The 23415-nt window shown below is 42.6% G+C and overlaps 1 protein-coding gene across 5 annotated transcripts in view; it reads left to right on the top strand.

The window, feature by feature from the left end:
* The window catches only part of LOC120517927 (transcription factor HIVEP3), a 512318-nt gene that overhangs the window by 430808 nt on the left and 58095 nt on the right, over positions 1-23415 (top strand). For all 5 annotated transcript variants that reach the window (XM_039740449.1, XM_039740447.1, XM_039740450.1 and 2 more), the window contains 2 exons: positions 152-4980; positions 10592-10737. In XM_039740449.1, the coding sequence (XP_039596383.1) occupies positions 667-4980; positions 10592-10737 (4460 nt within the window). In that variant the 5' untranslated portion in view covers positions 152-666. The remainder of the gene's footprint in view (positions 1-151; positions 4981-10591; positions 10738-23415) is intronic.

Here is a 23415-nt window from a genome sequence, read left to right as displayed (position 1 = left end):
AGTTTGTTCACACTGTCTGAAAAGAAACTGCCAGTCTCTGGTGCAGTGTATAGTCTGTTCTCGTTTATTCCTGTATGTTACCTTTTCTTAAATTTATGCAAAAGTAGATATTAACTGGTGGTTAATGATTTACTTTTGACTTGTTTTACAGGAAATCACGACTACAATAGGAACTCTTCAAAGGAAGGCTGCTCTTGTTTAACTCTACATTTCTTCTGTGACCTCGATAACTAACTCATCGTAAGCTCCCCAGTACATGACCAAAAGAGGACCTGTTGGCTGGTTCCTTCTTTTGAAGGGATGAAAATGGGATTCTGTGTAAAACAATGGATATTGTTGGGAAAGAGTGACAGACCGGAGCTCTTGGCTTGGATCCTGCCCCTGGTGGTTTTCTGATGGATCTCTTGGATACTGGCCATGTACATCTTGTCAGTTGTTTCAATCATCAGACGTGAGTGAGCTCAAAGAGACAGCAAACAGGGGATTTTGTTATAATTTTGGAAATTTGGTTCCCTCGTTTCCAGTTATTAACTGTCTTACTTCTGACACCCATCTAAATGTTGTTACACTTAATAAGGCTATGTTTGTTGCCGTTTCAATGATACACGGTGCACCAGATAAAACGGAAGCATTCCTAGGGTTTCTCTAAGGCTCCCTCCCCACTTCATGGAGGCCGAACACAGCCAGCCGACTGGTGGGGAGCAATCTAGTGGGTCATATCAGTCTCATTCAGAGCATTCCTTGCAAGAAACTGCACGACAATCTTCACCAGCTCAACAGCTTCATCTGCTTGCTTCCCACTTGCCCCAGACCACAGTAACGCAACATTCCCATCATAGACAGTGTAGGAGGGATGAACCTGAGGGTCATGTCCAGCTGCATTCACAGCACCCATCCACATTTCTTGTTTCTGGGAAAACGGAGAAAGACAGGCCAATTTTAGATATTGCTTGGCAGTTTTCAGATTCTCCTGGCCCTTCTGGGGCAGTTTTTTCCTCCACGTCCTCCAGCACCTCCTCTGTTTCACACCCACAGTTTATTCCTCCTCACTCAGGAAAAGAGGTTCAAGAAGGAAGTTCCAGGAAAGAGCGTAAACCCCAAAAACCAGGCAAGTATGTATGCCAGTACTGTGGCCGCCCATGCGCCAAGCCCAGCGTCCTGCAGAAGCACATTCGATCACACACCGGGGAGAGGCCATATCCTTGCATTCCTTGTGGATTTTCATTCAAAACCAAGAGCAACCTTTACAAGCACCGCAAATCTCATGCTCATAGGATCAAAGCAGGCCTAGCATCTAGCCGAGAGGGCTATGCACATGGTGGAACTGATTGTGGTCAGCCAGGAGAAGAACAAGAAGAGCCCACTGAAGGGGAAAGCACTGACTCAGAGGATGAAACAGGCCAGCATACTCCGTCTTTTTCACATGAACCCTTTGGAGGGCTAGAAACTCTGAAGGCAGGTAGCTCAGAGCTGTCTGCGAAAGAGGAAAGCCACCGTTTGGATGATTCTCATGCCATCAAGCAGAGGCTAGCTCTGCGTCTCAGTGAGAGAAAGAGAGTACCTGCTGCTCAGCCAGATGACCTCCCTTCATTCCTAAGTCCAGGTAGCAAAGGCAGCACAGAATCTGGCTATTTCTCCCGCTCAGAGAGTGCTGAGCAACCTGTGAGTCCACCCAATGCCAATGCTAAAACCTATGCTGAAATAATCCTTGGCAAGTATGGCCGAATGGGTCAACAGCAACGGAACATTCCATCAGAACAGGTCCCACCCCCTACCTCTTCATCTGCCCAAGAGGATAAAGGGGCGCCTTTCACAGTGCCCAAAACACAAGTCATTGAACACATAACAAAGCTCATCACCATTAACGAGGCTGTCGTTGATACTAGCGAGATTGACAGCGTAAAGCCAAGGAGGACTTCCTTATCTCGGAGGGGTAGTCTTGAATCACCAAAAGCGATGGGGCACAAGGAAGCTTTCATTTTTGACACCAAGGCCGAATTCCCCAGTAGCAGCACCACCTCAGGGGGAATCGGTGGCAATATTGCTGTTGATCCCATTTACTCTCAGCTCACTGATCCAGCTTTCTTAACCGGACCACCCCCAACAGTGCCTCTACTGAGAAGCCATTCAATGCCTTCCTCTGCTGACCCAAGTGCTGCACCCAGCTCCTCCCACAGCTTCCGCTTGAGCCACTCCTTTGATGAGCGACATGGCACAACGAGTAAGACCCGGGCTGGAGCATTGGTGCCTCCACACCACCGCATGCTGAAGCGACAGCCTGCCATTGAGATGCCACTAGGGACAGAATTAATTCCAGAGTCGACCCCATCCTCGTCAACAGTCACACTCTCATGTACTGATCCTGGCCGAAAGAGGAGAGGGCCCAGGCTTTTTGAGTGTGAGGCATGTGGAGCTCGTTACAAAAAAAGAGACAACTTTGAAACTCACAGACGCTATTACTGCCCTATCCGACCACCACCAGAATCAGAAAGTGCAACACCTTCATCGGCAGGCAGAGAAAATCGCCCCCAAATAATGCATCATCGGCTGGAGGCCACTGCTGCCGCTGCTGCCATGCGCAAGAGGAGAAAAGAAAAAAGCCTTGGTGATGAGGAAGAGACTGCGGCTTTCATCCCAAGACCAGGTACGGTGGAGGATAGTTCCATTCCTTCTGCCAGTTTCCCCTCCATGTCCTTGACCTCACCCATTCCATGCAGTTCCTTAGAAGAAGGCTCATCCATTCCCAGCATACTAACTAGAAAAAGTGCAATTGGTAGCCCTTTAAAGAAAGACCCAGATGTGAGGAAAACAGGGAAAGAGATCTCCGTGATCCAACATACCAGTTCCTTTGAGAAGCAGGAGTCCATCACCATGAGCCAAGAATGTGAGGAGAGGACTCGAGAGTCTTCACCTCCAAGGCAGGAACAAGCACAGCACCAACTGCCTAAGCCTCCCACTTTCTCCCGGCTGGTACGACAACACAATATTCAAGTACCAGAGATCTTGGTGACTGAAGAGTCCGATGCAGAGGTTGTGGTAGTGACACCCACTACTGCTCCACCCAAAGAGCCAGAGAAGCCAGAAGAATTTCAGTGGCCTCAGAGAAGCCAGAGTCTGGCCCAACTACCTGCTGAAAAGCTGCCACCCAAGAAAAAGCGTTTGAGGCTTGCAGAGGCTGCACAGTCTTCAGGGGAGTCGAGCTTTGAGTCCGTCTCCCTGCCTCGGAGCCCCAGCCAGGAAAGTAGTCTATCCCACACTTCTAGCCGATCGGCCTCTTTTGAAGAAGCAAGCAAACCTGACCCAGACTCTCAGCAATCCACCAGCCGGGCTTCCCAGGGGACTCACATGCTGACTGTGCCATCGGGACCTTACCAACATCATCATCCTCATCGAGAAATGAGACGTTCTGCTTCAGAGCAGGCGCCCACCAGTGCCCCACACCCAGCACAGATAGTGGAGACAAGGAGCAAATCTTTTGACTTTGGTTGCCTCTCTCCTCAGCCCTCCTCTGCAGCCTGGAGGGAGAGACGAAAATGCCTCTTGGTGAGGCAAGCCACTCTTGGAGAGTCGGACCCTGAGGATAGATCAATCAAGCTAATGCCACCCGTTTGTCTACCTTACAGGGGCCCAACACCAGCACTTACTGAGGAAGGACCAGCTCTTACTTCTTCAGTGATAAATCCGGACCCCTTAGTAAAATCTTTGCACCTTCTTCAACCCCCACCCATTCCCATCTTACACGATATCCCACCTGCAGTTCCACACATGAGCCGTCTACCACCACCAGTACAAGGACAGGCGGTCCAGATGTTCCCTGTCCCTGGTGTTTCGGACATGCTTTCTACTCAGATGGTTCCACATTCATTTCTTCACGCCTCCCAGCAAGTCTACCCAGCTCAGGTTCACTTAGCCGAACACCTGAGACTAACGGTACCTCAGTATCCTTCTCACCTTCCCCTTCAGTACCCCTCAGATGCTACTCCAGCCCTCTTTCTTCCCATGACATCTCGAATGGCCCTCCAGTTGCCAGCAGACTCTTCCAGAGAAAGCAAAACCTTGGCGCCTCCTTCTGCACAGTGTCACAGTCTCCAGTACCCTAGGCCAGTGATTGCTCCCAGCTCGGAACCGTTGAGGCCAGTGGTTTCCTTAGTAGTGCCTGTTCGTATCCAAACTCATCTGCCTACTTATGGCAGTGCAATGTATACTACAGTCTCACAAGTTGTAGTCTCCCCCGAATCACCACATTCTGCAGTGGTCGTCAGTAAAATGGAAGATGACAGACCTCGGACCCCATTTCTGAAGATTCCCACAATTGAGTATAAAGCCTATTTGCCCATGACCTTGCCAGTGGTGTCAGCAGTTGCTGGAGGGTCTGAAGAAGGATATGGACCTTCTACGGCTGGGGGGAACAAGCGCATGCTGTCTCCAGCAGGAAGCCTGGAGCTGAGTGTAGAGGCCCAACGACAGCAAAAGCGAGTGAAAGAAGAGGAGCAGGAAGAAGAAGATGAAGATGGAAAAAGTAGCTTAAAGATTGCCTTACTGAAAGAAGGAAAGAAGTCTGAGGACGAAAGAGGAGAAGGAGAGAAATTTAAGGCATGTGAGCAAATTCCAGTGAGAAAATCTGAGTCAATAAAAGAAGAGGAAGAGACTGCAGATTTCATAAAAGTCAGGGGCACTGGCCTCAAGAAGGGTTCATCCTCCTACCCAAGTCTTCACACCACTACCACAGTCAGCTGGTGTTACCTGAACTACATCAAGCCCAACCCTACCACCCAGAGTGATTCCCACACATCGGTTTATTCTTCGTGGTGTATCAGCATGCACAATCCCAACCTCCCTGGCTTATCCACCAGAGTGGCCCTGTCACTGCTGCACTCAAAACAGAAGTCTAGTCCTGAGATATACACCATGGCCACAGCGCCTCGGCCCACTGTCGGAAAACTTGTGCCAGCTAACTCCAGGAAGCCCAGGATGTCTGAGGTAAGGGAGTAATTGAAAAGAGTAACTAAATTATATTGCATGGTTGAGCCAAAATGTACACTCTCTTTTTGAAAATTAAGCTTTTGTTGATAGCAATTCTGAAATCAGGGCAAATCATGCCAGACCTTTTTGTGATCTTTAGTAAGATATTGTACGTAGCAATCCTTAAATGTCAAGTAACTGGAACATTTTTAGGAAAAATAATTCAAAGTTAAAAATTTATGTGTCTTGTTTGTCTATGTGTGCACCCCATCTACTAACATGAAGCTTCTTTAGCTTTGATTGCCACGGTAAATCCGTTAGCATTGGTCCACCAGGTTAGCGCACCTACAGTGTACACTCTCACCCACTTGAGTTTTCAGAGAAGTTCAAGCTCATTCACATTGTAAGAGGATATCCTGGGCATAGCCGTCTTTAGGCAGGTCCCCAGATTTTTCGTGGTATTGACGTCAGGTCTCTGGACCAACCCCAGCAATTCCTTGGTTGAGGTGGCTATGTCCTTCAGACTGTTGCTGTGGTGAAAGGTTAAATTCTTCCTGGCTCAAGGCAGCAGGTCTTATGCTGAAACTGGCTTGACATTTCAGGCTACTCATTTTTCCTGTATTCTGACCAGAGCCCCTGTCCCCTCTCTGCATGATGCTGTCAAAACCGTGACAGTAAGTACTGTCTTCTTGGGGTGATGAGCTGCATTGTCTTGAAGCCATACATATCTTTAGAAATTAAGTCTAAAGAACTGCCGCTTTTGTCTCATCAAGCCCTAATTTATACTGATGGATATTCTTTATTGCGATAAATGGCATCTATCTTTCTACCTTACTCTAATGTTGTGGAGAATATGTGGAAGGGCTCTAATCTGTATGGAGCGCCTGGTTACTGCCATGGATTCTTGCAGTTTCTTAAGTTGCCTTTCTGAGGAGTGTTTTACATTTCCAATTATCAGTTTTAGAAGGATGTGCTTATAACTGCTGTGTCCTGGTGGTGCCAGATGTCTTCCATGTTTTATTTGCAGTCATCATAATGTTTCATTATATTTTTGATGACTTCAGCCTTCTTTTGTGTTCCTCTTTTAATCTTAAGATGCCATTGACATTTTGTTAGCTCCACGTGGATCATACTGTATCTTTACCATGAACTAAGAAACCTTCAGAGGTATCATTTATTATATAAAGGGAGTCATAAACACTTCCACTGATGTCAGGTGGTATTACTGTGGACTTACACTATGAAGCATCTCAGTTCCCAAATTTGGACTGTGCTGAACTGCTGGTGGTCAGTCATGCACTCGCAAGCTGTGGCTCAGAAGTTGTCTCCTTATAGCGTGACCTAATAGGAAAACTCCTAGTCTCGACTGTGCTGAGACTTCTTCTAAAAACTACAAGCAGAGTGCTTCTTATTGAAGTCAGCTGAGTGCTCTCGCTCTCTTAGTCCCCACTTTTTCTGTACAGCGCCACCACTACATTCCACAATTTGCAATACAACTTACAATTTATTTTTGTATAGCTCAGAATCACACAACAAGCGCCACAATGGGCATTAACAGGCCTTGTTTTTTGACACCCCCAAAGCTTTGATCATCTAAGAAGACAAGGAAAAACTCCCAAAAAACCCTTGTAGGAAAAAAAACAAAAAAAATGGAAAAAACCTTGGGAAAGGCAGTTCAAACTGAGACCCCTCTCCGGGTAGGTTGGCCGTGCAGTGGGTGTCAAATAAAGGGGTAAATACAATACAGGACAATACACAGAACAGAACACAAGTAATCCTTAATACAATATAATAGTGCAATAGAAATATTACAAGTACAGAGCAGAATTCAACAGTAGATGCTATCACATAATACGCTATTTGTTCATAGTCTTGGAGACCTCAGCCATCAATCTGCCTCTCCCTATTGGCCATTCCACAGGTCAGTCAGTGCTGGGCCAGCTAATTCAATGAAAGGACCCCTCTACCTGATGATTCCTGCGACCCTTCATCAGAGATGACTTTACCTTAGGCAGGCAGAACATCTTGGCAGGTGGGCCGTGGCACCAAGTGCCACATTTAAATATCGAGAAGAGAAACAGAATAGGTGAGGGATAGTAACAAATTAGAACTATCATATTAGTTATGTTTTAGTGCTAATGACTAACAACAGAGATGCAGTCTGTACAGTTAATCAGCAGCTCTAGTCAGGGTATGCTAAACTGAAGTAGTGAGTCTACACCCGGGATCTGAAAGCTGAGACTGAAAGGGCATTTCCTATAGTAGCAGGCAGACCATTCCACAGTTTAGGGACCCTGTACCTAAAAGCTCGACCTCCCACTGTTATTTTATTAATCCTTGGAATCCTAAGCAGACTGGCATCATGAGATCTTAATGTAAGTTCTGGTTTGTAAGTCATGATAAGTCCAGACAAGTAAGCCAGACCTTGGCCATTTTAGGCTTTATATGTTAAATTGAGGATTTTGAAATCTGCGCTAAACTTAACCAGGAGCCAGTGTAAGGATTTATGAACTGGAGTTATGTGTTCGTATTTTCTTGTTCTTGTAATAATTCTTGCAGCAGCATTTTGTATTAAATGGAGGCTGTATAAAGAACAGTTTGAACATCTAGTGAATACCGCATTGCATTAGTCAATCCTACTAGAACTAAATGCATGAATTAATTTCTTAGAATCCTGCTTATTTAGAAAACGCCTTAATTTCCCCAAAATTTTATGATGGAAGAATCATGATTTGGACAGCTTTGTAATGTGCGCTTTAAATTACATGCTTGAGTCAAAGATAACTCCTAGATTGTGGGCTGATTCAGTAAAATTAATGACGACTGCACCATTACCTCCACTCCACCTATCCACTTGGCAAATCCCATCCTTGTCGCCAAGTGCATTTTTGTGGACTCGCACCAGGAAGCAAAATTGCACAGTGTTGGATTTACAAGCCCTTTCTGTCACTCTCTCATCCCCTACCTTTTCTGTGCAACACAGCCAGTACGCAGGTCAAAGGTAAATTATGATGAATGTGATTGGTTAAAACTATGCACGTTGGTTCAGTCCCCTTTACAATAGGAGCGTGTGCATGCTTATATATTGATTACTCTTTTAGTTAGAAGTATTTTTCCTTTCTGAACTACAATTCACCGCCTTTCCCATGGTTTGGAAAATGGAAGTGGCAATACATGGATGTTGCTCTCTAGTGTGCCAGGAAAGTATATACTCTTAACAAGCTAACTCTCCTAATCCTTTCATCATTGTGGCCTCCCTTTCAAGCAGGCAATCAATTCTCAGCCTGTTCAAGATGCCAGTCTTTCTACTCCACCCTCTCTTCCTGGCAAGGGGCCACCTTTCATCCTGAATGCAATGCCAGACAATCCCATATGGCACTTATAACTGACATATCCTAAAAATGTGCAAATGAGTTTGATTGGCAACTCTAAATTGAGTGTGTGAGTGAGTGTACTCTAAAATGAACTGGCATCTCATTGAGGGATTACCCCCGTGCTGCTGGGAAAGGCTTCACTGCCCAAGACCCTGCACTGTAATATGTGGGTTTGAAAAATTAATAAATGGAAAGGAATAGAGGGATCAAACTGTAAATGGAAGTATTTACATTTGGATGTATTTAGAAAATTATTCTGTAGAAAAGTTTTATTCCATTTGAAGCAGTGTAGTCCTGTGGTGTCCACTGTTGCACGGCTGCACTTGGGTCCTAAATTGGGATCCTGAGGTGGTTTGTCGTGTGGTGGGTGTGGCAATGCGCCGTATCAGTGCATGCTCCCAGCCTCCTCTTCCTCTTCCTCTACATATTGATCAAGGACCTACTGTATGCCGTTGTGGTTTTTACACTTTGCATGTTTTTGTTAAAGTTGAAAAGTTTTTTCTTGGCCTTCTTCAGATTTAATTCCATATACGAGGGGATACCCAAAAATAACAGGAATTGAAGAAAAAAAATTGTTTTAGTAATTTTTCCTTACTGAAACTTTAGTGTCCTTCAAAGTATTCTCCATGTGAGTGAATGCACTTGTCCCAACGGTTTTCCCACTGGTGGAAACATTTTTGGAATTGCTGAAGAGGAACGTTGTCCAAGGTCTGCAGCGATTTTTCTTTGACGTCCTCCACAGTACAAAAATGCATTCCTTTGAGTTCTTTTTTCATATGCAGGAACAAGAAAAAGTCGCATGGAGCAAAGATCAGGCGAGTAGGAAGAGTGTCAAGAACTCCAAGACACACAAGTTAATTCAGAAATCTCTTCAATAGTCCGACAACAATCTTCGTAAATTGTACTGCAAACTTTTTCAACATTTTTGTCATTCCTAATTGTGTAAGGTTGGCCAGATCTTGGTTGGTCTTCAAGTGACATTTCCCCTCATTTGAAACGTGAAAACCACTTGTAGACCTGTGTGTTTTGCTTAAAGTTTCCTCTTTAAAAGCAGTTTCAAGTATCACTACAGTTTCAGCAGCTGTTTTCCCTAAGAGATAACAAATTTTAACACAGACTTGCTGTTCTTTATGATCACCCTTCACAAAAATCACAGAACACGTTTAATAAGCACCAAGAAAAACAACACAGTATGCCGTATGAACAATACAGAGCAATGCCACTTGGCAGACTGACACAGAATAGTGTAATTGCTACACCTAGCGGCGAAATTCACACCTAAGTCTAGATTGTGTGCCAAGTACAGATTCCAGTTTTTTTTGGGTACCCCCTCATACAGCTTGGTGAAGGGGCCTGAGGACATTGTGTTGTGTAACTTTATATAAGTGAGAGATCAGTTATTACATATGTGTTTAAGGTATTAAACTACATCAAAGTAAAGGGTACCCATTAGCGTATTAAGAAGTCAAGACTGCCCATACAGATGTTTTAATATTTGTCATTAGTATTTATAAAAATGATGTAAATTAAAAGTAGATATCAGTAGAGGAGGGTGACCGCCATTTTCCAGCACTTCAGATTGCAGATGTTTTAATGTTTCTACGCTCTTCTCCTGGCACGTTAAGAGACTTGGTGAGGGTCACACTGTGGGGACAGAGGTGGAGCTGCGCCACCTGACAGGTATTTCCCACTTACTCTTCAGAACACTTATTTGTGCCACCCTTGTAATTCTTGTATTCTTTGTTATTTTTGTGATTTATGGAGAGCCATAAATAAGAGAATTACTGGATGTGACTTTAAAATAATTCAAGCCTAAGAAAAGAGTCTTATTTTCACTTTAAGATACTGAGCATATAATAAAGTGGGCAAGTTACAAGAGTCAGATTTTTGTTAAAGTTTACAATTCAGAGCTGCACGTTAGGTGACTTGTCCTTGTCCCTGAACTGGATTCAGATCAGTCTTGAAGAGGCGATTGTGTTCACGGTGGACTTCCTTCCATGATCCAGATTGTCATAAGCAGCGCTAATGTGAATTTTTCTGTTTTTGCCTTTATTTTGCACCGTGCGAGAAGCATCATGATAAATCTTCTCATGCAAAATTCATTGCCGCTGATTTCTAAAGCAAAAAGTTTGGTCCATGCTGTTTTCATTGTAAAAATGACATTTTTAGCAGGAGCATCAAATGTTACTTTTAAACTAGTAATTCTGTTGACTTAGTATGAAAATATGAATTTTTTCCCCTGCTGTGGCATGCAGGTCCCACTTCCTTCCTCCAATACTCCAGAATCTAAGAAGGAAACAATAAAATCCGAGAAAGAGGAGGAAAAGAAAGGCAAACGCGAAGAAGAACCTTCAACTTCAAAGCGCTCTGAGCCGTCTCGCATTCGCATCTTTGAAGGCGGGTAAGAAAATCTGTTTTGGGCTGCAATTGTATTTTATTTTCGTTTGGTTTTTCATTTGGATTGTTGGGCACAACTTTTGATGTGATCCAGTAGATGTTTTTCTTTTTTAAGTGTACTATGTATTCATGTAGAAACACTGGCCTTACCTTACAACCAAATTCATTAAATCCAATATAGCAGATTACATTTTTATTTGCTTACGTACAAGGCCACCTATAAATGTAAACACATTGTTTGACTTGTTTCTAATTAAATTCTGATTTTTGGGGGGGCTATCTATCTTGTAGTAATGAGTTCAAGGTATTGAACAACCCTGGACATAGCGCCAGTCCTTCAGGGGGTCAAAACTCACCCACACTCCCTCAAGATGAGGCCATTGAGAGTTGCCAGTTAGCCTAACCAGCACAACAGTGGAGATGTGGAAGGAAAATACGGGTAACTTTGAAAACCCCAACGGGTACATGAGGAGAATTACCCATCATGTCCTCTTTCAACACCCTCTCTGACCTCAGTTTTAGTGGGAATGCCCTTGGGTGGTTTGTGTGCTACTTCTCAGGCCGTGTATCCTGGAGAGGAGAGACGTCTAGGGTGCACCAGGCAGGCATGGGAGTTCCCCTAGGATCAGTGCTGAGTCCTTTCCTCTTCTATCTACACACCTCCTCATTCGGTTCTATCATCCTGTCCCATGGTTTCTCATATCAGTACTGTGCTGATGATACTCAGCTGTACCTGCTGTTCCCTGTAAAGGACAACACGGTATCAGCTCGAATCTCTGCATGTCTCACTGATGTTTCAACCTGGATGAAGGAGCACCACCTCCATCTCAACCTGACAAAGACAGACCTTCTTGTTACTCCATCAGTTCAGCCCCCCATCTGTGATCAGCTTGGTTAATACCCACCAAGTCTGTATGTAATTTTGAGGTGGTGATTAATGACTAGTTGTCCTTCACTAACCATGTTGTACATATAAGGTAGGTATCCAAAAAAAGTTTATTTTACTTTTGTAACATTTGCTTTGCTGTTAGTTCCATTTTTATATTATATTGCAATTTGTTCTGTTTTATACTTTTTGTCTGAAAAGTTTGTAAGTCCTAGAACTGTATATTTTGGAATAGTTTTGATCACAACAAGAAAACGAGATGTTTATGGACTTTCAAAACTCGACTTGATGTTGTTTTAGAAGAATTAAGTGGATAGGAATGGGAAACGTCTTTGGGCTGAATGGCCTGATCTCATCCAGATTGTTCTAATGTTGGTGCTTTTCCGTTATAATGAATCCTTCATTTGGTTTTCTTGGCATTCCTTCAGGTCACACCGTTCAAAATGTTGAATTTGTTTTAATTCCAACTTGACTGTCCTCTTGAATTGGATCTCCTCTTAATTCCACAGCCTGCATTATGGTTTATTCTATCATAAAATCTGCGCTTTTTGTTTCAAATATTATTGGATCAGCTTGGAAGTACAGTTGTTGGCACTTACAGTACACAGCTTCAGCAGGCTGGGCTCAAATTCCAGCTCGGTAACTGTCTGTATGGAGACTTTATGTCCACCCTGCATTTATGTGGCTTTTCCTTCACATGGTCAGGTTAGGCTGACTGTCAGCTCTGAGTATGCATGTGTCCGTACCTGTGAATGTGTACCGTGATGAACAGAAATCTCATTGAGTTTTAGGGCCTAATGCTGTCCAGATAGGCCCTGGCCTTTACAACTCATAAACCACTGAGAAAATGTTTGGATTTATTTATTTATTTATTTATAAAGCACTTTAAAAACAACATCAAGGCTGACCAAAGTGCTAAACACATAAGAACTGAAAAGATTTTTAATAAAAAGTATACAGATAGCCAACATATCATACTGGGTTAAAAGCCAGAGAGTAAAAATGTGTTTTTAAATAAGATTTAAAGACAGCTAGTGAAGGGGCTTGCCTAACATGCAACGGCAAATCGTTCCAGAGTTTTGGGGCTGCAACTGAAAAAGCTCGATCACCTCGAAGTTTGCATCGTGCCTTGGGAACACGTAAGAGCATCTGGTCTGCTGACCTTAGAAAGGGAGATGGTACATAAGGGTGCAGCAGTTCTGACAAATAAAATGGGGCACAACCATTATAGGATTTAAAAACAAATACAAGGATCTTAAAATGGATTCGAAAACAAGTTGGAAGCCAGTGAAGGGAAGCCGAAATCGGGGTAAAATGCTCATGCTTTCTTGTGCCAGTTAAAAATGGAGCAGCAGCGTTTTGCACCAGCTGTAGGCGAGCAATGGAGGCCTGGCTAATTCCAAAAAGAAGCGCATTGCAGTAATTTAGACGAGATGTTATAAAAGCACGTATCATTGTTTCAAGGTTGCGCTTAGACAAAACAGGCTTGATTTTTGAATGCTGCCTCAACTGGAAAAAGCAAGATTTTACCACTATGTTCACATGGCTATCAAGTTTTAAAGTGGGATCCACTTTCACACCTAAATTTGTGATCATGGATTTCTCAAATTGAGCCACAGTGGAAAGGTCAATGCACGGGGTCCCGCTGGTGCTATTGGGTCTAAATAGCATGACTTCTGTTTTGTTCTCATTAAAATTTAGAAAATTTAATGCCGTCCAACCAACTCCTTATGTCAATAAGGTAATCAAGCAGGGGCTGGACAGAACTTAGACCTTGGCGCTTCAGAGGGAAATAAACCTGACAATCATCTGCATAAAGATGAAAGGAAATACTGTGTTTCCGAAAAATAGCACCAAGTGGCAGCAGGTATTCGCAGAACAGAAGAGGTCCCAGGATGGAGCAAAAGTGTAAAGTGTGGCATTTTGGGTAATGGATTGGAATCCCAACCTTCTTCTGCTTCTGTCTAAGTAGAGTTGAGATATTCTCACTGTGTCCACATTAGGTTTAGTGGTGCCTATAAATTGATTAAATGTATATGTAGATGTGATTGTGCCCCGTCTTATCCACTTAATTCTTTCAAAATAACCTGAATTTTAGGTACCTTCAGAACTTGACTTGATGTTATGAGGATGTAGGGGAACCGGAAGTGACCTTTTTCTGACGTCAAGTCTAGGCACCAGAACTGGAAGTGATGTCAGTCTAGGCGCTGGAACCAGAAGTGAGGTCTTCAGTGTTGAGTCAGGCAGGTGTTCCAGATCAGTAGAGATAACAGGAGAAGGTTTAGTGAACCCCGCCACCCCCTGGCTTGGTGTGGAATTACCTTTGCTTGGTCCATACAACGTCCTCCTACTTGCATGTGCGGGACACTGGGTAACTTTGTTCATTTTCTTTAAAGAATCAATGTACAGCACAGTATCAGTTTTAGACTCTTACTGTTACTGGACTATGTGAGTGTGGCTTGTTTTTTGGAATAAAACTTTGATTGGGTTCAGGGGTCACTTTGTTTTCTGGTTTGCTGCAAATTTTGGAGGATATTTAGTTTGGTACAGTAAGGGGAGAATGAAAATAGAGAGGACACGATTTCTCTGACTAGAGGAAAGCTGTGAATGTTTTAGGGAGGTTTGTTAGGATGCATTTCCTAAGCTACTGGTGTGTTGTCGTTCGATGTAAACAGAAATGAAGCCCTCTAGTCCAGCTGTTAATACAAACCACACGAGAAAATGTTTAGCATGAAGGAACATGGTGGAAATCTGTTGGTCACATTTTTTTTTTCTTACAAGTAGAACGATGACACCTCACATAAGAAGAAGTCAGATTGTCAGCGTGGGGATGAGCACACAGCATAATCCCGCACACAGGAAGCTGTCATTGCTGCTAATATGGCAGACTGAGGGATCACTCTCCTGGAACTGCAAACCCAGCCTCGTAATGTCCCTGGCTGGAAATGTAATAGCCTGAGGACAGTGTCACATTTGGTCCCTCTTGCCTCAGTTGACCATGTAACAGTGACATCTATGGCTGGTAGGTTATACTGCAGGACTTTGACGTCATGAAACTAGCTGAATAATGTATTTTTAAACCAACTATGTTGAACATCATTTTAATTTCAGTCTCTGACGTTCAGTTTCATCGTCACTTTTCTCAGTGGGCTTTCACCGGGTCTGTTAAGCCCCTGACAGCTTGTCAGAATGATGCATATGCTCTCAATGCAGGCATATCAAATATCAATCCTAACATTTTTATGTCAATTCATTACATCCTGTCACTTATGATTGTCACTGATGGTGCTATGGGCTGGGCCGCAGTCATGTTTTTACATACTGTATAATCCACGAGGAGCACGCTGGGGGTCCTCCACACTGCTAGTGTTCTCCTTCAGTATGCCTCATTCGACCTCTAAACTAAGGAGGCAGTTTGTTGATTAACCACTGCTGTTGCCAGATCAGCGTCTTGTAGCCCACTTTACAAGCCCTCGTGTCTGTGATGCTCCCACATTTGGATATAGCTGTGGGTCTGAGTGGGAAATTAGTATATGGTGGTCTGGGGTGAGAATGTGTACAGAGTAAAGTGAAACTCCTACTCGCATGTCTGAGCATACATCACTTCATTTTATTTACTAGAAAACACAAATCAGCTCACCTGAGGGGCTCCTTACCTCTGCTCCATAGCTGCCTTATATTTCTGACAGTGTGTTTCTATTCCTAGTAACTTCATTGTTATGTTTTTTTCTGAGGGGAACTGATTTTGAAATTTGTCTGCCCTGATTTATTTTACACACTACATTGTAAAATACAGTGCATCCGGAAAGTATTCACAGCGCATCACTTTTTCCACATTTTGTTATGTTACAGCCTTATTCCAAAATGGATTAAAGTCATTTTTTCCTCAGAATTCTACACACAACACCCCATAATGACAACGTGAAAAAAGTTTACTTGAGGTTTTTGCAAATTTATTAAAAATAAAAAAACTGAGAAATTACATGTACATAAGTATTCACAGCCTTTGCCATGAAGCTCCAAATTGAGCTCAGGTGTATCCTGTTTCCCCTGATCATTCTTGAGATGTTTCTGCAGCTTCATTAGAGTCCACCTGTGGTAAATTCAGTTGATTGGACATGATTTGGAAAAGCACACACCTGTCTATGTAAGGTCCCACAGTTGACAGTTCATGTCAGAGCACAAACCAAGCATGAAGTCAAAGGAATTGTCTGTAGACCTCTGAGACAGGATTGTCTCGAGGCACAAAACTGGGGAAGGTTACAGAAAAAATTCTGCTGCTTTGAAGGTCCCAATGAGCACAGTGGCCTCCATCATCCATAAGTGGAAGAAGTTCAAAACCACCAGGACTCTTCCTAGAGCTGGCCGGCCATCTAAACTGAGCGATCAAGGGAGAAGGGCCTTAGTCAGGGAGGTGACCAAGAACCCAATGGCCACTCTGTCAGAGCTCCAGAGGTCCTCTGTGGAGAGAGGAGGAACTTCCAGAAGGACAACCATCTCTGCAGCAGTCCACCAATCAGGCCTGTATGGTACAGTGGCTACACGGAAGCCACTCCTTATTAAAAGGCACATGGCAGCCCGTCTGGAGTTTGCCAAAAGGCACCTGAAGGACTCTCAGACCATGAGAAACAAAATTCTCTGGTCTGATGAGGGAAAGATTGAACTCTTTGGTGTGAATGCCAGGCCTCACGTTTGGAGGAAACCAGGCACTGCTCATCACCAGGCCAATACCATCCCTACAGTGAAGCATAGTGGTGGCAGCATCATACTGTGGGGATGTTTTTCAGCGGCAGGAACTGGGAGACTAGTCAGGATAAAGGGAAAGATGACTGCAGCAATGTACAGAGACATCCTGGATGAAAACCTGCTCCAGAGCGCTCTTGACCTCAGACTGGGGCGACGGTTCATCTTTCAGCAGTACAACGACCCTAAGCACACAGCCAAGATATCAAAGGAGTGGCTTCAGGACAACTTTGTGAATGTCCTTGAGTGGCCCAGCCAGAGCCCAGACTTGAATCCGATTGAACGTCTCTGGAGAGATCTTAAAATGGCTGTGCACCGACGCTTCCCATCCAACCTGATGGAGCTTGAGATCATTTAGAAATGTTTCTCTTTCAGCAAGTTGGTTCTTTATCTTATTGTCCATTATTATTTCAACACTGGCTGATGCAGATTTTGGTTATGTTGATAGATAGATAGATAGATAGATAGATAGATAGATAGATAGATAGATAGATAGATAGATAGATAGATAGATAGATAGATAGATAGATAGATAGATAGATAGATAGATACTTACACACACAGACCTTACTGTTGTATTATATATTAGATAGATATATGTAAAATGTCCTTATAATTCATATATTTATATGTGTAGCTATGCTAGTATTATTATAACAAACATCCCCCCCTTCCCCTCCCCAAACACGCAAATACACACCAGAGTGACTAAATGGAAAGAAAATTAAAGAGAATGGAAAGTTCTGACTTGGAAAAAGATAAAAAAGAGCAGTCACAGCCACAGTGAGGCCTGAGTCTGCCTTCTCAATGGGCCTCTCTTGAGTTGATGTTACCAGCCCAGCACACCACAGCATGGAAAGTGGCAGTGGCCATCACAGAGGTGTAGAATGTGCAACATCTAAGTGTGTGTACACGTGACCGTGTCCTGTGATGGACGGGCAGCACATCCAAGATTTATTGCTGCTTTGTACGTAGTACTGCCTTCATAAGCTCCATCTCCTCATCCCCTGTAATAGAAGGAACTGAGTTTTCATAAGTATAACTGAAGTACATTCAGTTTTAAAAGTACAGGAATACCTACAACATCTTGAACCTAACAAAACAGGAATGTTCTGTTAATTGGTATTTTGCAAGATGGTGTGTTACATAACAATAGTGTGATGCCGCCTTGCCTGTCTTTGACTTTGCCTCCAGGCTCTTCTCCTTACTCTTGGAATATCTAGCTGCAGCTGTGCTCCATCTGAGTCACATTCGGATTGTGCCACAGCACTTCTGCCAGTGCTACTCACATTTCAGCATCTGAACGTTGAGCTTTCAGCCTCTGATTCTGGTCCCCCTTGTTGATTTTCGTTTTCATTCCATCTTTCATTTATTTCCCATAACTGGTGTGCAGGAGTAAAAGTGAAAGGGTTAATGCAGTCCATCCTCCCCAGGTCCAGCATGGAATAACCACCATTGGGGCTCTTTAGCTGCCTCCCATGTGCACATGTGTGACAAGAGCTTTCAAAGACCATTTTTATAGTGTGGTTTGGGTTGGGGGATTGCATTATGTGGTGGGAATTAGTTTTATGTTCTCATTGTTTTTAAAAAATGTTCAGTGCCTGATTTATGTTGATTTTCAACACTCTTCTTTAAATGTAATACTAATTTGATCACAAAAATGTATAACTAATTCCTGTAAAGCCATGCAATTAACATTGCATCACAACATGATTGCCTAATGTTGCTTGGTCAAGGCTAGAGGTTTGTTTAGCATAGTAACATAAGAAATGTTTTCACCAAAACAGTCCATTCAGCCCTTTTTGTTTACTACTCACATGATGTTTCCAAAATCTCATGTAGTTAATATCTAAAACTTCCCGAGCTGTTTCTCTCGATTACACTTCTTTGCATCGTGAACCATCCAATCTTTTTCTATGGCCCATTCATGCAGGACAGGGGATTGAGGGGAGCTCATCATTAGGCACAAAGGCATACAACAGGAGCGAACCCAGAATAGAGAACGGGTACATAGCAGGGCATACACACTCATATTGAGCCGAATTGGAGCCACTCATAAAGTTAACTTACACATCTTTGGGGTGTTGGAGAAAATAAAAAAAAAAAAGCAAACATGGGAAGAACATGAGAGGGAGAGGTTGGGAGCATACATGCTGTTTACAGCACGTCGCCTCACCCACCACACGGTGAACCACCCGGATTGAGATCCAAGTGCAGCCGTGCAACGGGTGACACCTCAGCACCACACTGAACAGGGAGACTTTACAAAGACTGTGACCTGTGGATTTACTGAACATTCAAACACAATTTGACAGAACAGGCTTTATAGCTGAATAAAGCTCACTAATTCTACCTACCTAATTCCTCCAAAATAACATCAACAAGTTTTGAATGTACGCTTACTGTCTACCACCCTACTGTGTCTGTAGGTCTCCGTGTGAAGCAAAACCTCCTAACGTTTGCGTGAAATTTACCCTTAACACGTTTCCAACTGTGCCACCGTATTCCTGTTGAACATGTTTTTAACTCTTTCAGGGCAGATGTCAACTTTTTTCAAAATTCAGGGGTAGAGGACGGTTATCAGCAGCAAAAGGCGACAAAGCTGTTATGTTTTAGTTTGACTCTTTGTGCTAGAAGGAAAGTTAGCTTTGTTGATCATGACCTCAATTCCCTGCATGTGCCTGAGAAGTGAAGAGCAAACAACCTCTAAAAATGGCAACGACATCTGGCAAGAGACAAAAGCGAATACGCAAAGTCAAATACTCCACGTTTTGCATGTTATCGTCAAATCAGACTGTGACTTGTTGGGACTTTGATTTTGATTTGGAGATGGAGATTGAAAACGAATGTGATGTACCGGCATCAGCTGATCGGTCCCCAGCTGATCGTGACGCTGAACACACTCATGTAGCTGATGCGCCTACAGCAACATTCGCCTGGGAGGACCGCTACTTACATTGACAACAGGTACAAGACAGATTGTGTTGCACAGCGACTGCCACCACCACCACTGCCCACCCTGCCACTCGAAGACAGCCAGGCAGCTGGCCCACCGCTCATTCCTGCTGGTCATCGAGAGACACTAAACAGGTGACGACAGCAGCCAAAGCACACAGAAACATATGTTTTATGTTGATTTATGTGTGAAGCCATTACTTTTAAGAAAACCATGCTTTTTGGAAAAAATATTTAGCCCTCAAAGAGTTAATTAACACCTGCGGTTCACAGTACTAATTCCCTTCATAATTTTAAATGCTTTGATCACCTTTTAATCTCTTTAATCTAAAACTGAAAAGGTTCAACTCCTTCAATCTTTCCCCCATTACTGACACCCTGAACTCCTGGAATCAGTCTGGCCTTCTTCTCAGAGCTTTTTTGTAATATGGAGACCAAAACTGCACACAGTACTCCAGGTACGGCCTCACCAGTGCATTATATACAGTAAGTAAAGAATAGCCTCCAAAGACTTTTAATGACTGCACACGTTGCGGTGTATAACCTAACATTCTGTTAGCCTTCCTAATGGCTTCTAAACACTGCTTGGAAGTTGATAATTAATGAGTCCACTATGTGCCCTTCACAGAAACCCAAATTTCCAAAATGCCGTGTAAACCCTTATTCCAGTTAGAGAAATTGGCTTCTGATAAACCCAGTTGACAGAGGTAGATTCCTCCGTGAATAATCTGATTATGTGGTGATGTAAATCCTTAATCGGGTTACTGTAAAGGAGTTTGTAGCCTGTGCATGTCTGCTGCACTCTGTTAGCCTGTGCATGTAATACCTTCACACACGTATTCAGTAGCTATGGGTAAACAAATCCACAGAATAAGTTTCCAGAGGCAAATGTTCAGGCGATTGCATTATTCCTGCTCCTGGCTGAAATAATCTGTCTCGATATTTTTTTTGATGAGCTGAACGTAAGTGCTAAGCTCACCAACCCAATCTCGAGAGCAGTAAGGTAACACGTTAAAAGTAACATGTATTAAATAGTCTGATTACCTTTTAAAGTAAAGCGTAGCCTAATGCAGAACTTTCTGATTGAACTAAAAATACCCGCGTTATTTTTCCAGCAGCACTCTGCGTAAGGGAAGAAGCACACGTACAAGTATGCCGCTCCTACACAGGGCTCCTCACAGAGTGTGCCTCGAGCAATCTGGTAACAGAAACCTATGAGTAAAGCATCAATTTGGCCACACATATTTAGAAAGAAATATTATCATAGGCGTCACGATTATTTTTGGAATCATGGTGGCCGATAATGATGTTTTAACTCTTTGTTGAGCAGTTTAATGACATCAGAGCTTTTTGCCGTAAGAGAACTTCAGAAGATTACTTGCGGATTATTAATGCTTTAACCAGCTTACTAACCCAAATAGGAGACTTCGTGTAAACACACTGAATGACGCCTAAGTCCTTCTCATAAGCAGTACTTTGAAGTTTCGGACCTCCCACTGTATATTCAAATCTTAACTTTTTTTCTTCCTAACAGGGACATGTGCTCATCATGAAAATTAAAAAAAACTAATAATGATAAAATAAAATAAATTTGTCCACTGGTCTGTGCTATAAATTTGTTTTCTGTATAATTTCAATAATTTTGATTATTTTTATAATTAAAATCGCTGAATTTGCACATTTCCTGTTCAAATGCAGGGGAGAAACGCGAGGTGCGACAGTGACGAGCCTCACCTCACCTCGGACTGTGCTTTCCCTCACACACAGGGTTGATGCAGGCAATTGGTGTGTGCCTGTTGCTGTCTCTCTCTGTATGTCGCTAATATAATGTTTGCAGACACGTTTATTATACACCGTAACTTTCCACTGTTTGGCTAATATCTTTAATGGATGTGTGTGACATATTTAGTCTTGATGATCGGGCATAAAACCGCATTGAAAAGGCACAAGGTGAGGTAGACAGTACCGTACTACACCGAAAGGGGCGCATGTGAGCCCAACAGGTGTTTGTTGCTGCTGTTCTTCTTGGCAATAATCTCCATTGAGGCGGAGAGGTTTTTAAAACTAAAGGAAAATAAGGAGGACTTTTACAAGAAAGTGACGGAAATTTTTGTGGAGGATAGGCGCATGGATTTCATTTACAAATAAAGGTAAGACCATAAACAGTTTTCAATTTTATAAAAAAAAAAAAATGGGATCAGCCTAAGAAAAAAACAATCCAATATTTAAAAACTTAATTTTGACCTTAAATAAAATATTCTTTTGTTTTTCTTGTTATCCTTTTGTTGAACAGTTTGTATTAAAATTAATTAAAGCATCAGAATTAAAAGATTTTAAAAACAACTAAATATTTCAATTAAGGTCAAAATTGAAATCTGTTTTTTGTACACCACTCTATGCTTTCATTTGTATTGAATGAGTATGAATTGTGGAATTGCAACGGTAAATTTAGAACACACGGAGCGTGCGGAACAAATGCGCTCTGTCTTCTCTCTCTCGTCTTTATAAATGTGATGTTCTTTTGTAGCCAAATATGTACCTTACGTATGTGTGTGTAAAGAATACTGATGAGATATGAAACATAACCAGTAGTCAATGTGCATGCTGGCTGCTAATTTGAATAGTGAATCAGCTCCTCTTTTGGGTTCATATATTTGTAACTTTGACTCTGAAGGAGTCAGTGCCTCACCAGTCATGAACCTCACCGCACGTCGCTGCTTCCTACGTGTAATCCCTTAAATTTGTTTAGATTAAATTTCATTCTACCCTTTTTGGTAACTTGCTTCATATAATTCCAGTTTAATGTGTAAATATTACATAACATAAGATTCTCAAATCTTTTTTATCCAGTTCAGGAAAAAGTCGAACCCAACAGCAGTAGGTACCACTCAAAAACCAGCTCTGGACAGGGCACTAGTCCCCTGGTGCAGGGCCCACTTAAACACACACAAGGGCATTTTAAGGATGTGAAAGGAAATCTGGAGTTTCAGGAAGAAAATCCATGCTGGTTGTGGGGTAAACATGCAAAGGTGGCACAGAATTCTGACCGGGCATGTTGGATCCATGAGACCTCAGTGCTAACTACCATTCCTCTGTGCTGCCCATGAAGAAGTCCATTTCAACACATTTGTGCACTCATGTCACTTTATTCTTCATGAAAAATGGATTTTAAAAGTTAAAGTTAGCATGCACTCTGTTTACTAACTTTATAGTTTGAAGTATTCTGAGAATGGCACCTCTTGAACACATTTATGAGTTAACAGAAGACTCTGAAAGGGCCTAAAAAATATGAGCAGGCAAGTCTGCTAACTCGCTCAGGGAACTTGCTGATGTAAGACATTGGCCTCTGGCAATGCTTGTTATTCTGCATTTTCTGAGATGTTTACGTAATAATTAGCACATTTTTATTAAAAACATTGAAATGTGCCTTTAAACAAGTGTGAGCACTTTATCTTGAGATGCCACACAATTGGTAAAATCCTGTGGTGCAGTCTACAAATCAATTATCTAGGGCAAGAATTTTCACATTAAGAAAATATTGAACATTTTGTAACACATTCAGTTTTCTGACAGGCTGAGCACAACAACCAGTTAGGTACAGGGCAGCTACGCTTGATGTTGCATTTGTACATTTTCTTTCTAATTTTACTTTCCACCCTGACTTTACCAGCATCATTTCAATTTTCCATATCTAGATGGAAAAACTCAGGACGCACTGCAATATTACACCAGGTGCAGAGGAGTGGTGAGCTCCAGAGCACTTCAAGCCATAATAATGAAACGGATCTCTGCGTTGGATGACGTGACGGACCAAAAGCCCAGGCTGACATCATACACTGGGATTTCCTGTGGAACCTTAAGTACTGTTGGGTGGAAAACAAACCATCAATTGAGAAAAAAAAAACTGTACTGTCGAAAATGGGCCATCTCAAATACATTTAGAGGAGACAGGATTTATTTCTATGGAGTAAGTGAATGTTTCTTCCAAAAAGAAAATAAGAATGAGACATCACAGTACAAACAAACAAAGAGCTTAAGATACCTGCGTTTACGTTAATTAAATCCGTTCCTCTAAGAATTTAAACAGAGGACTCCCAA

The sequence above is a fragment of the Polypterus senegalus genome, chromosome 17 (assembly GCF_016835505.1).
Source record: "Polypterus senegalus isolate Bchr_013 chromosome 17, ASM1683550v1, whole genome shotgun sequence".
NCBI classification, from domain to species: Eukaryota; Metazoa; Chordata; class Cladistia; order Polypteriformes; family Polypteridae; genus Polypterus; species Polypterus senegalus.
The sequence above is the reverse complement of the archived record's forward strand: the minus strand, read 5'-3'. Positions and strand labels throughout refer to the sequence as shown.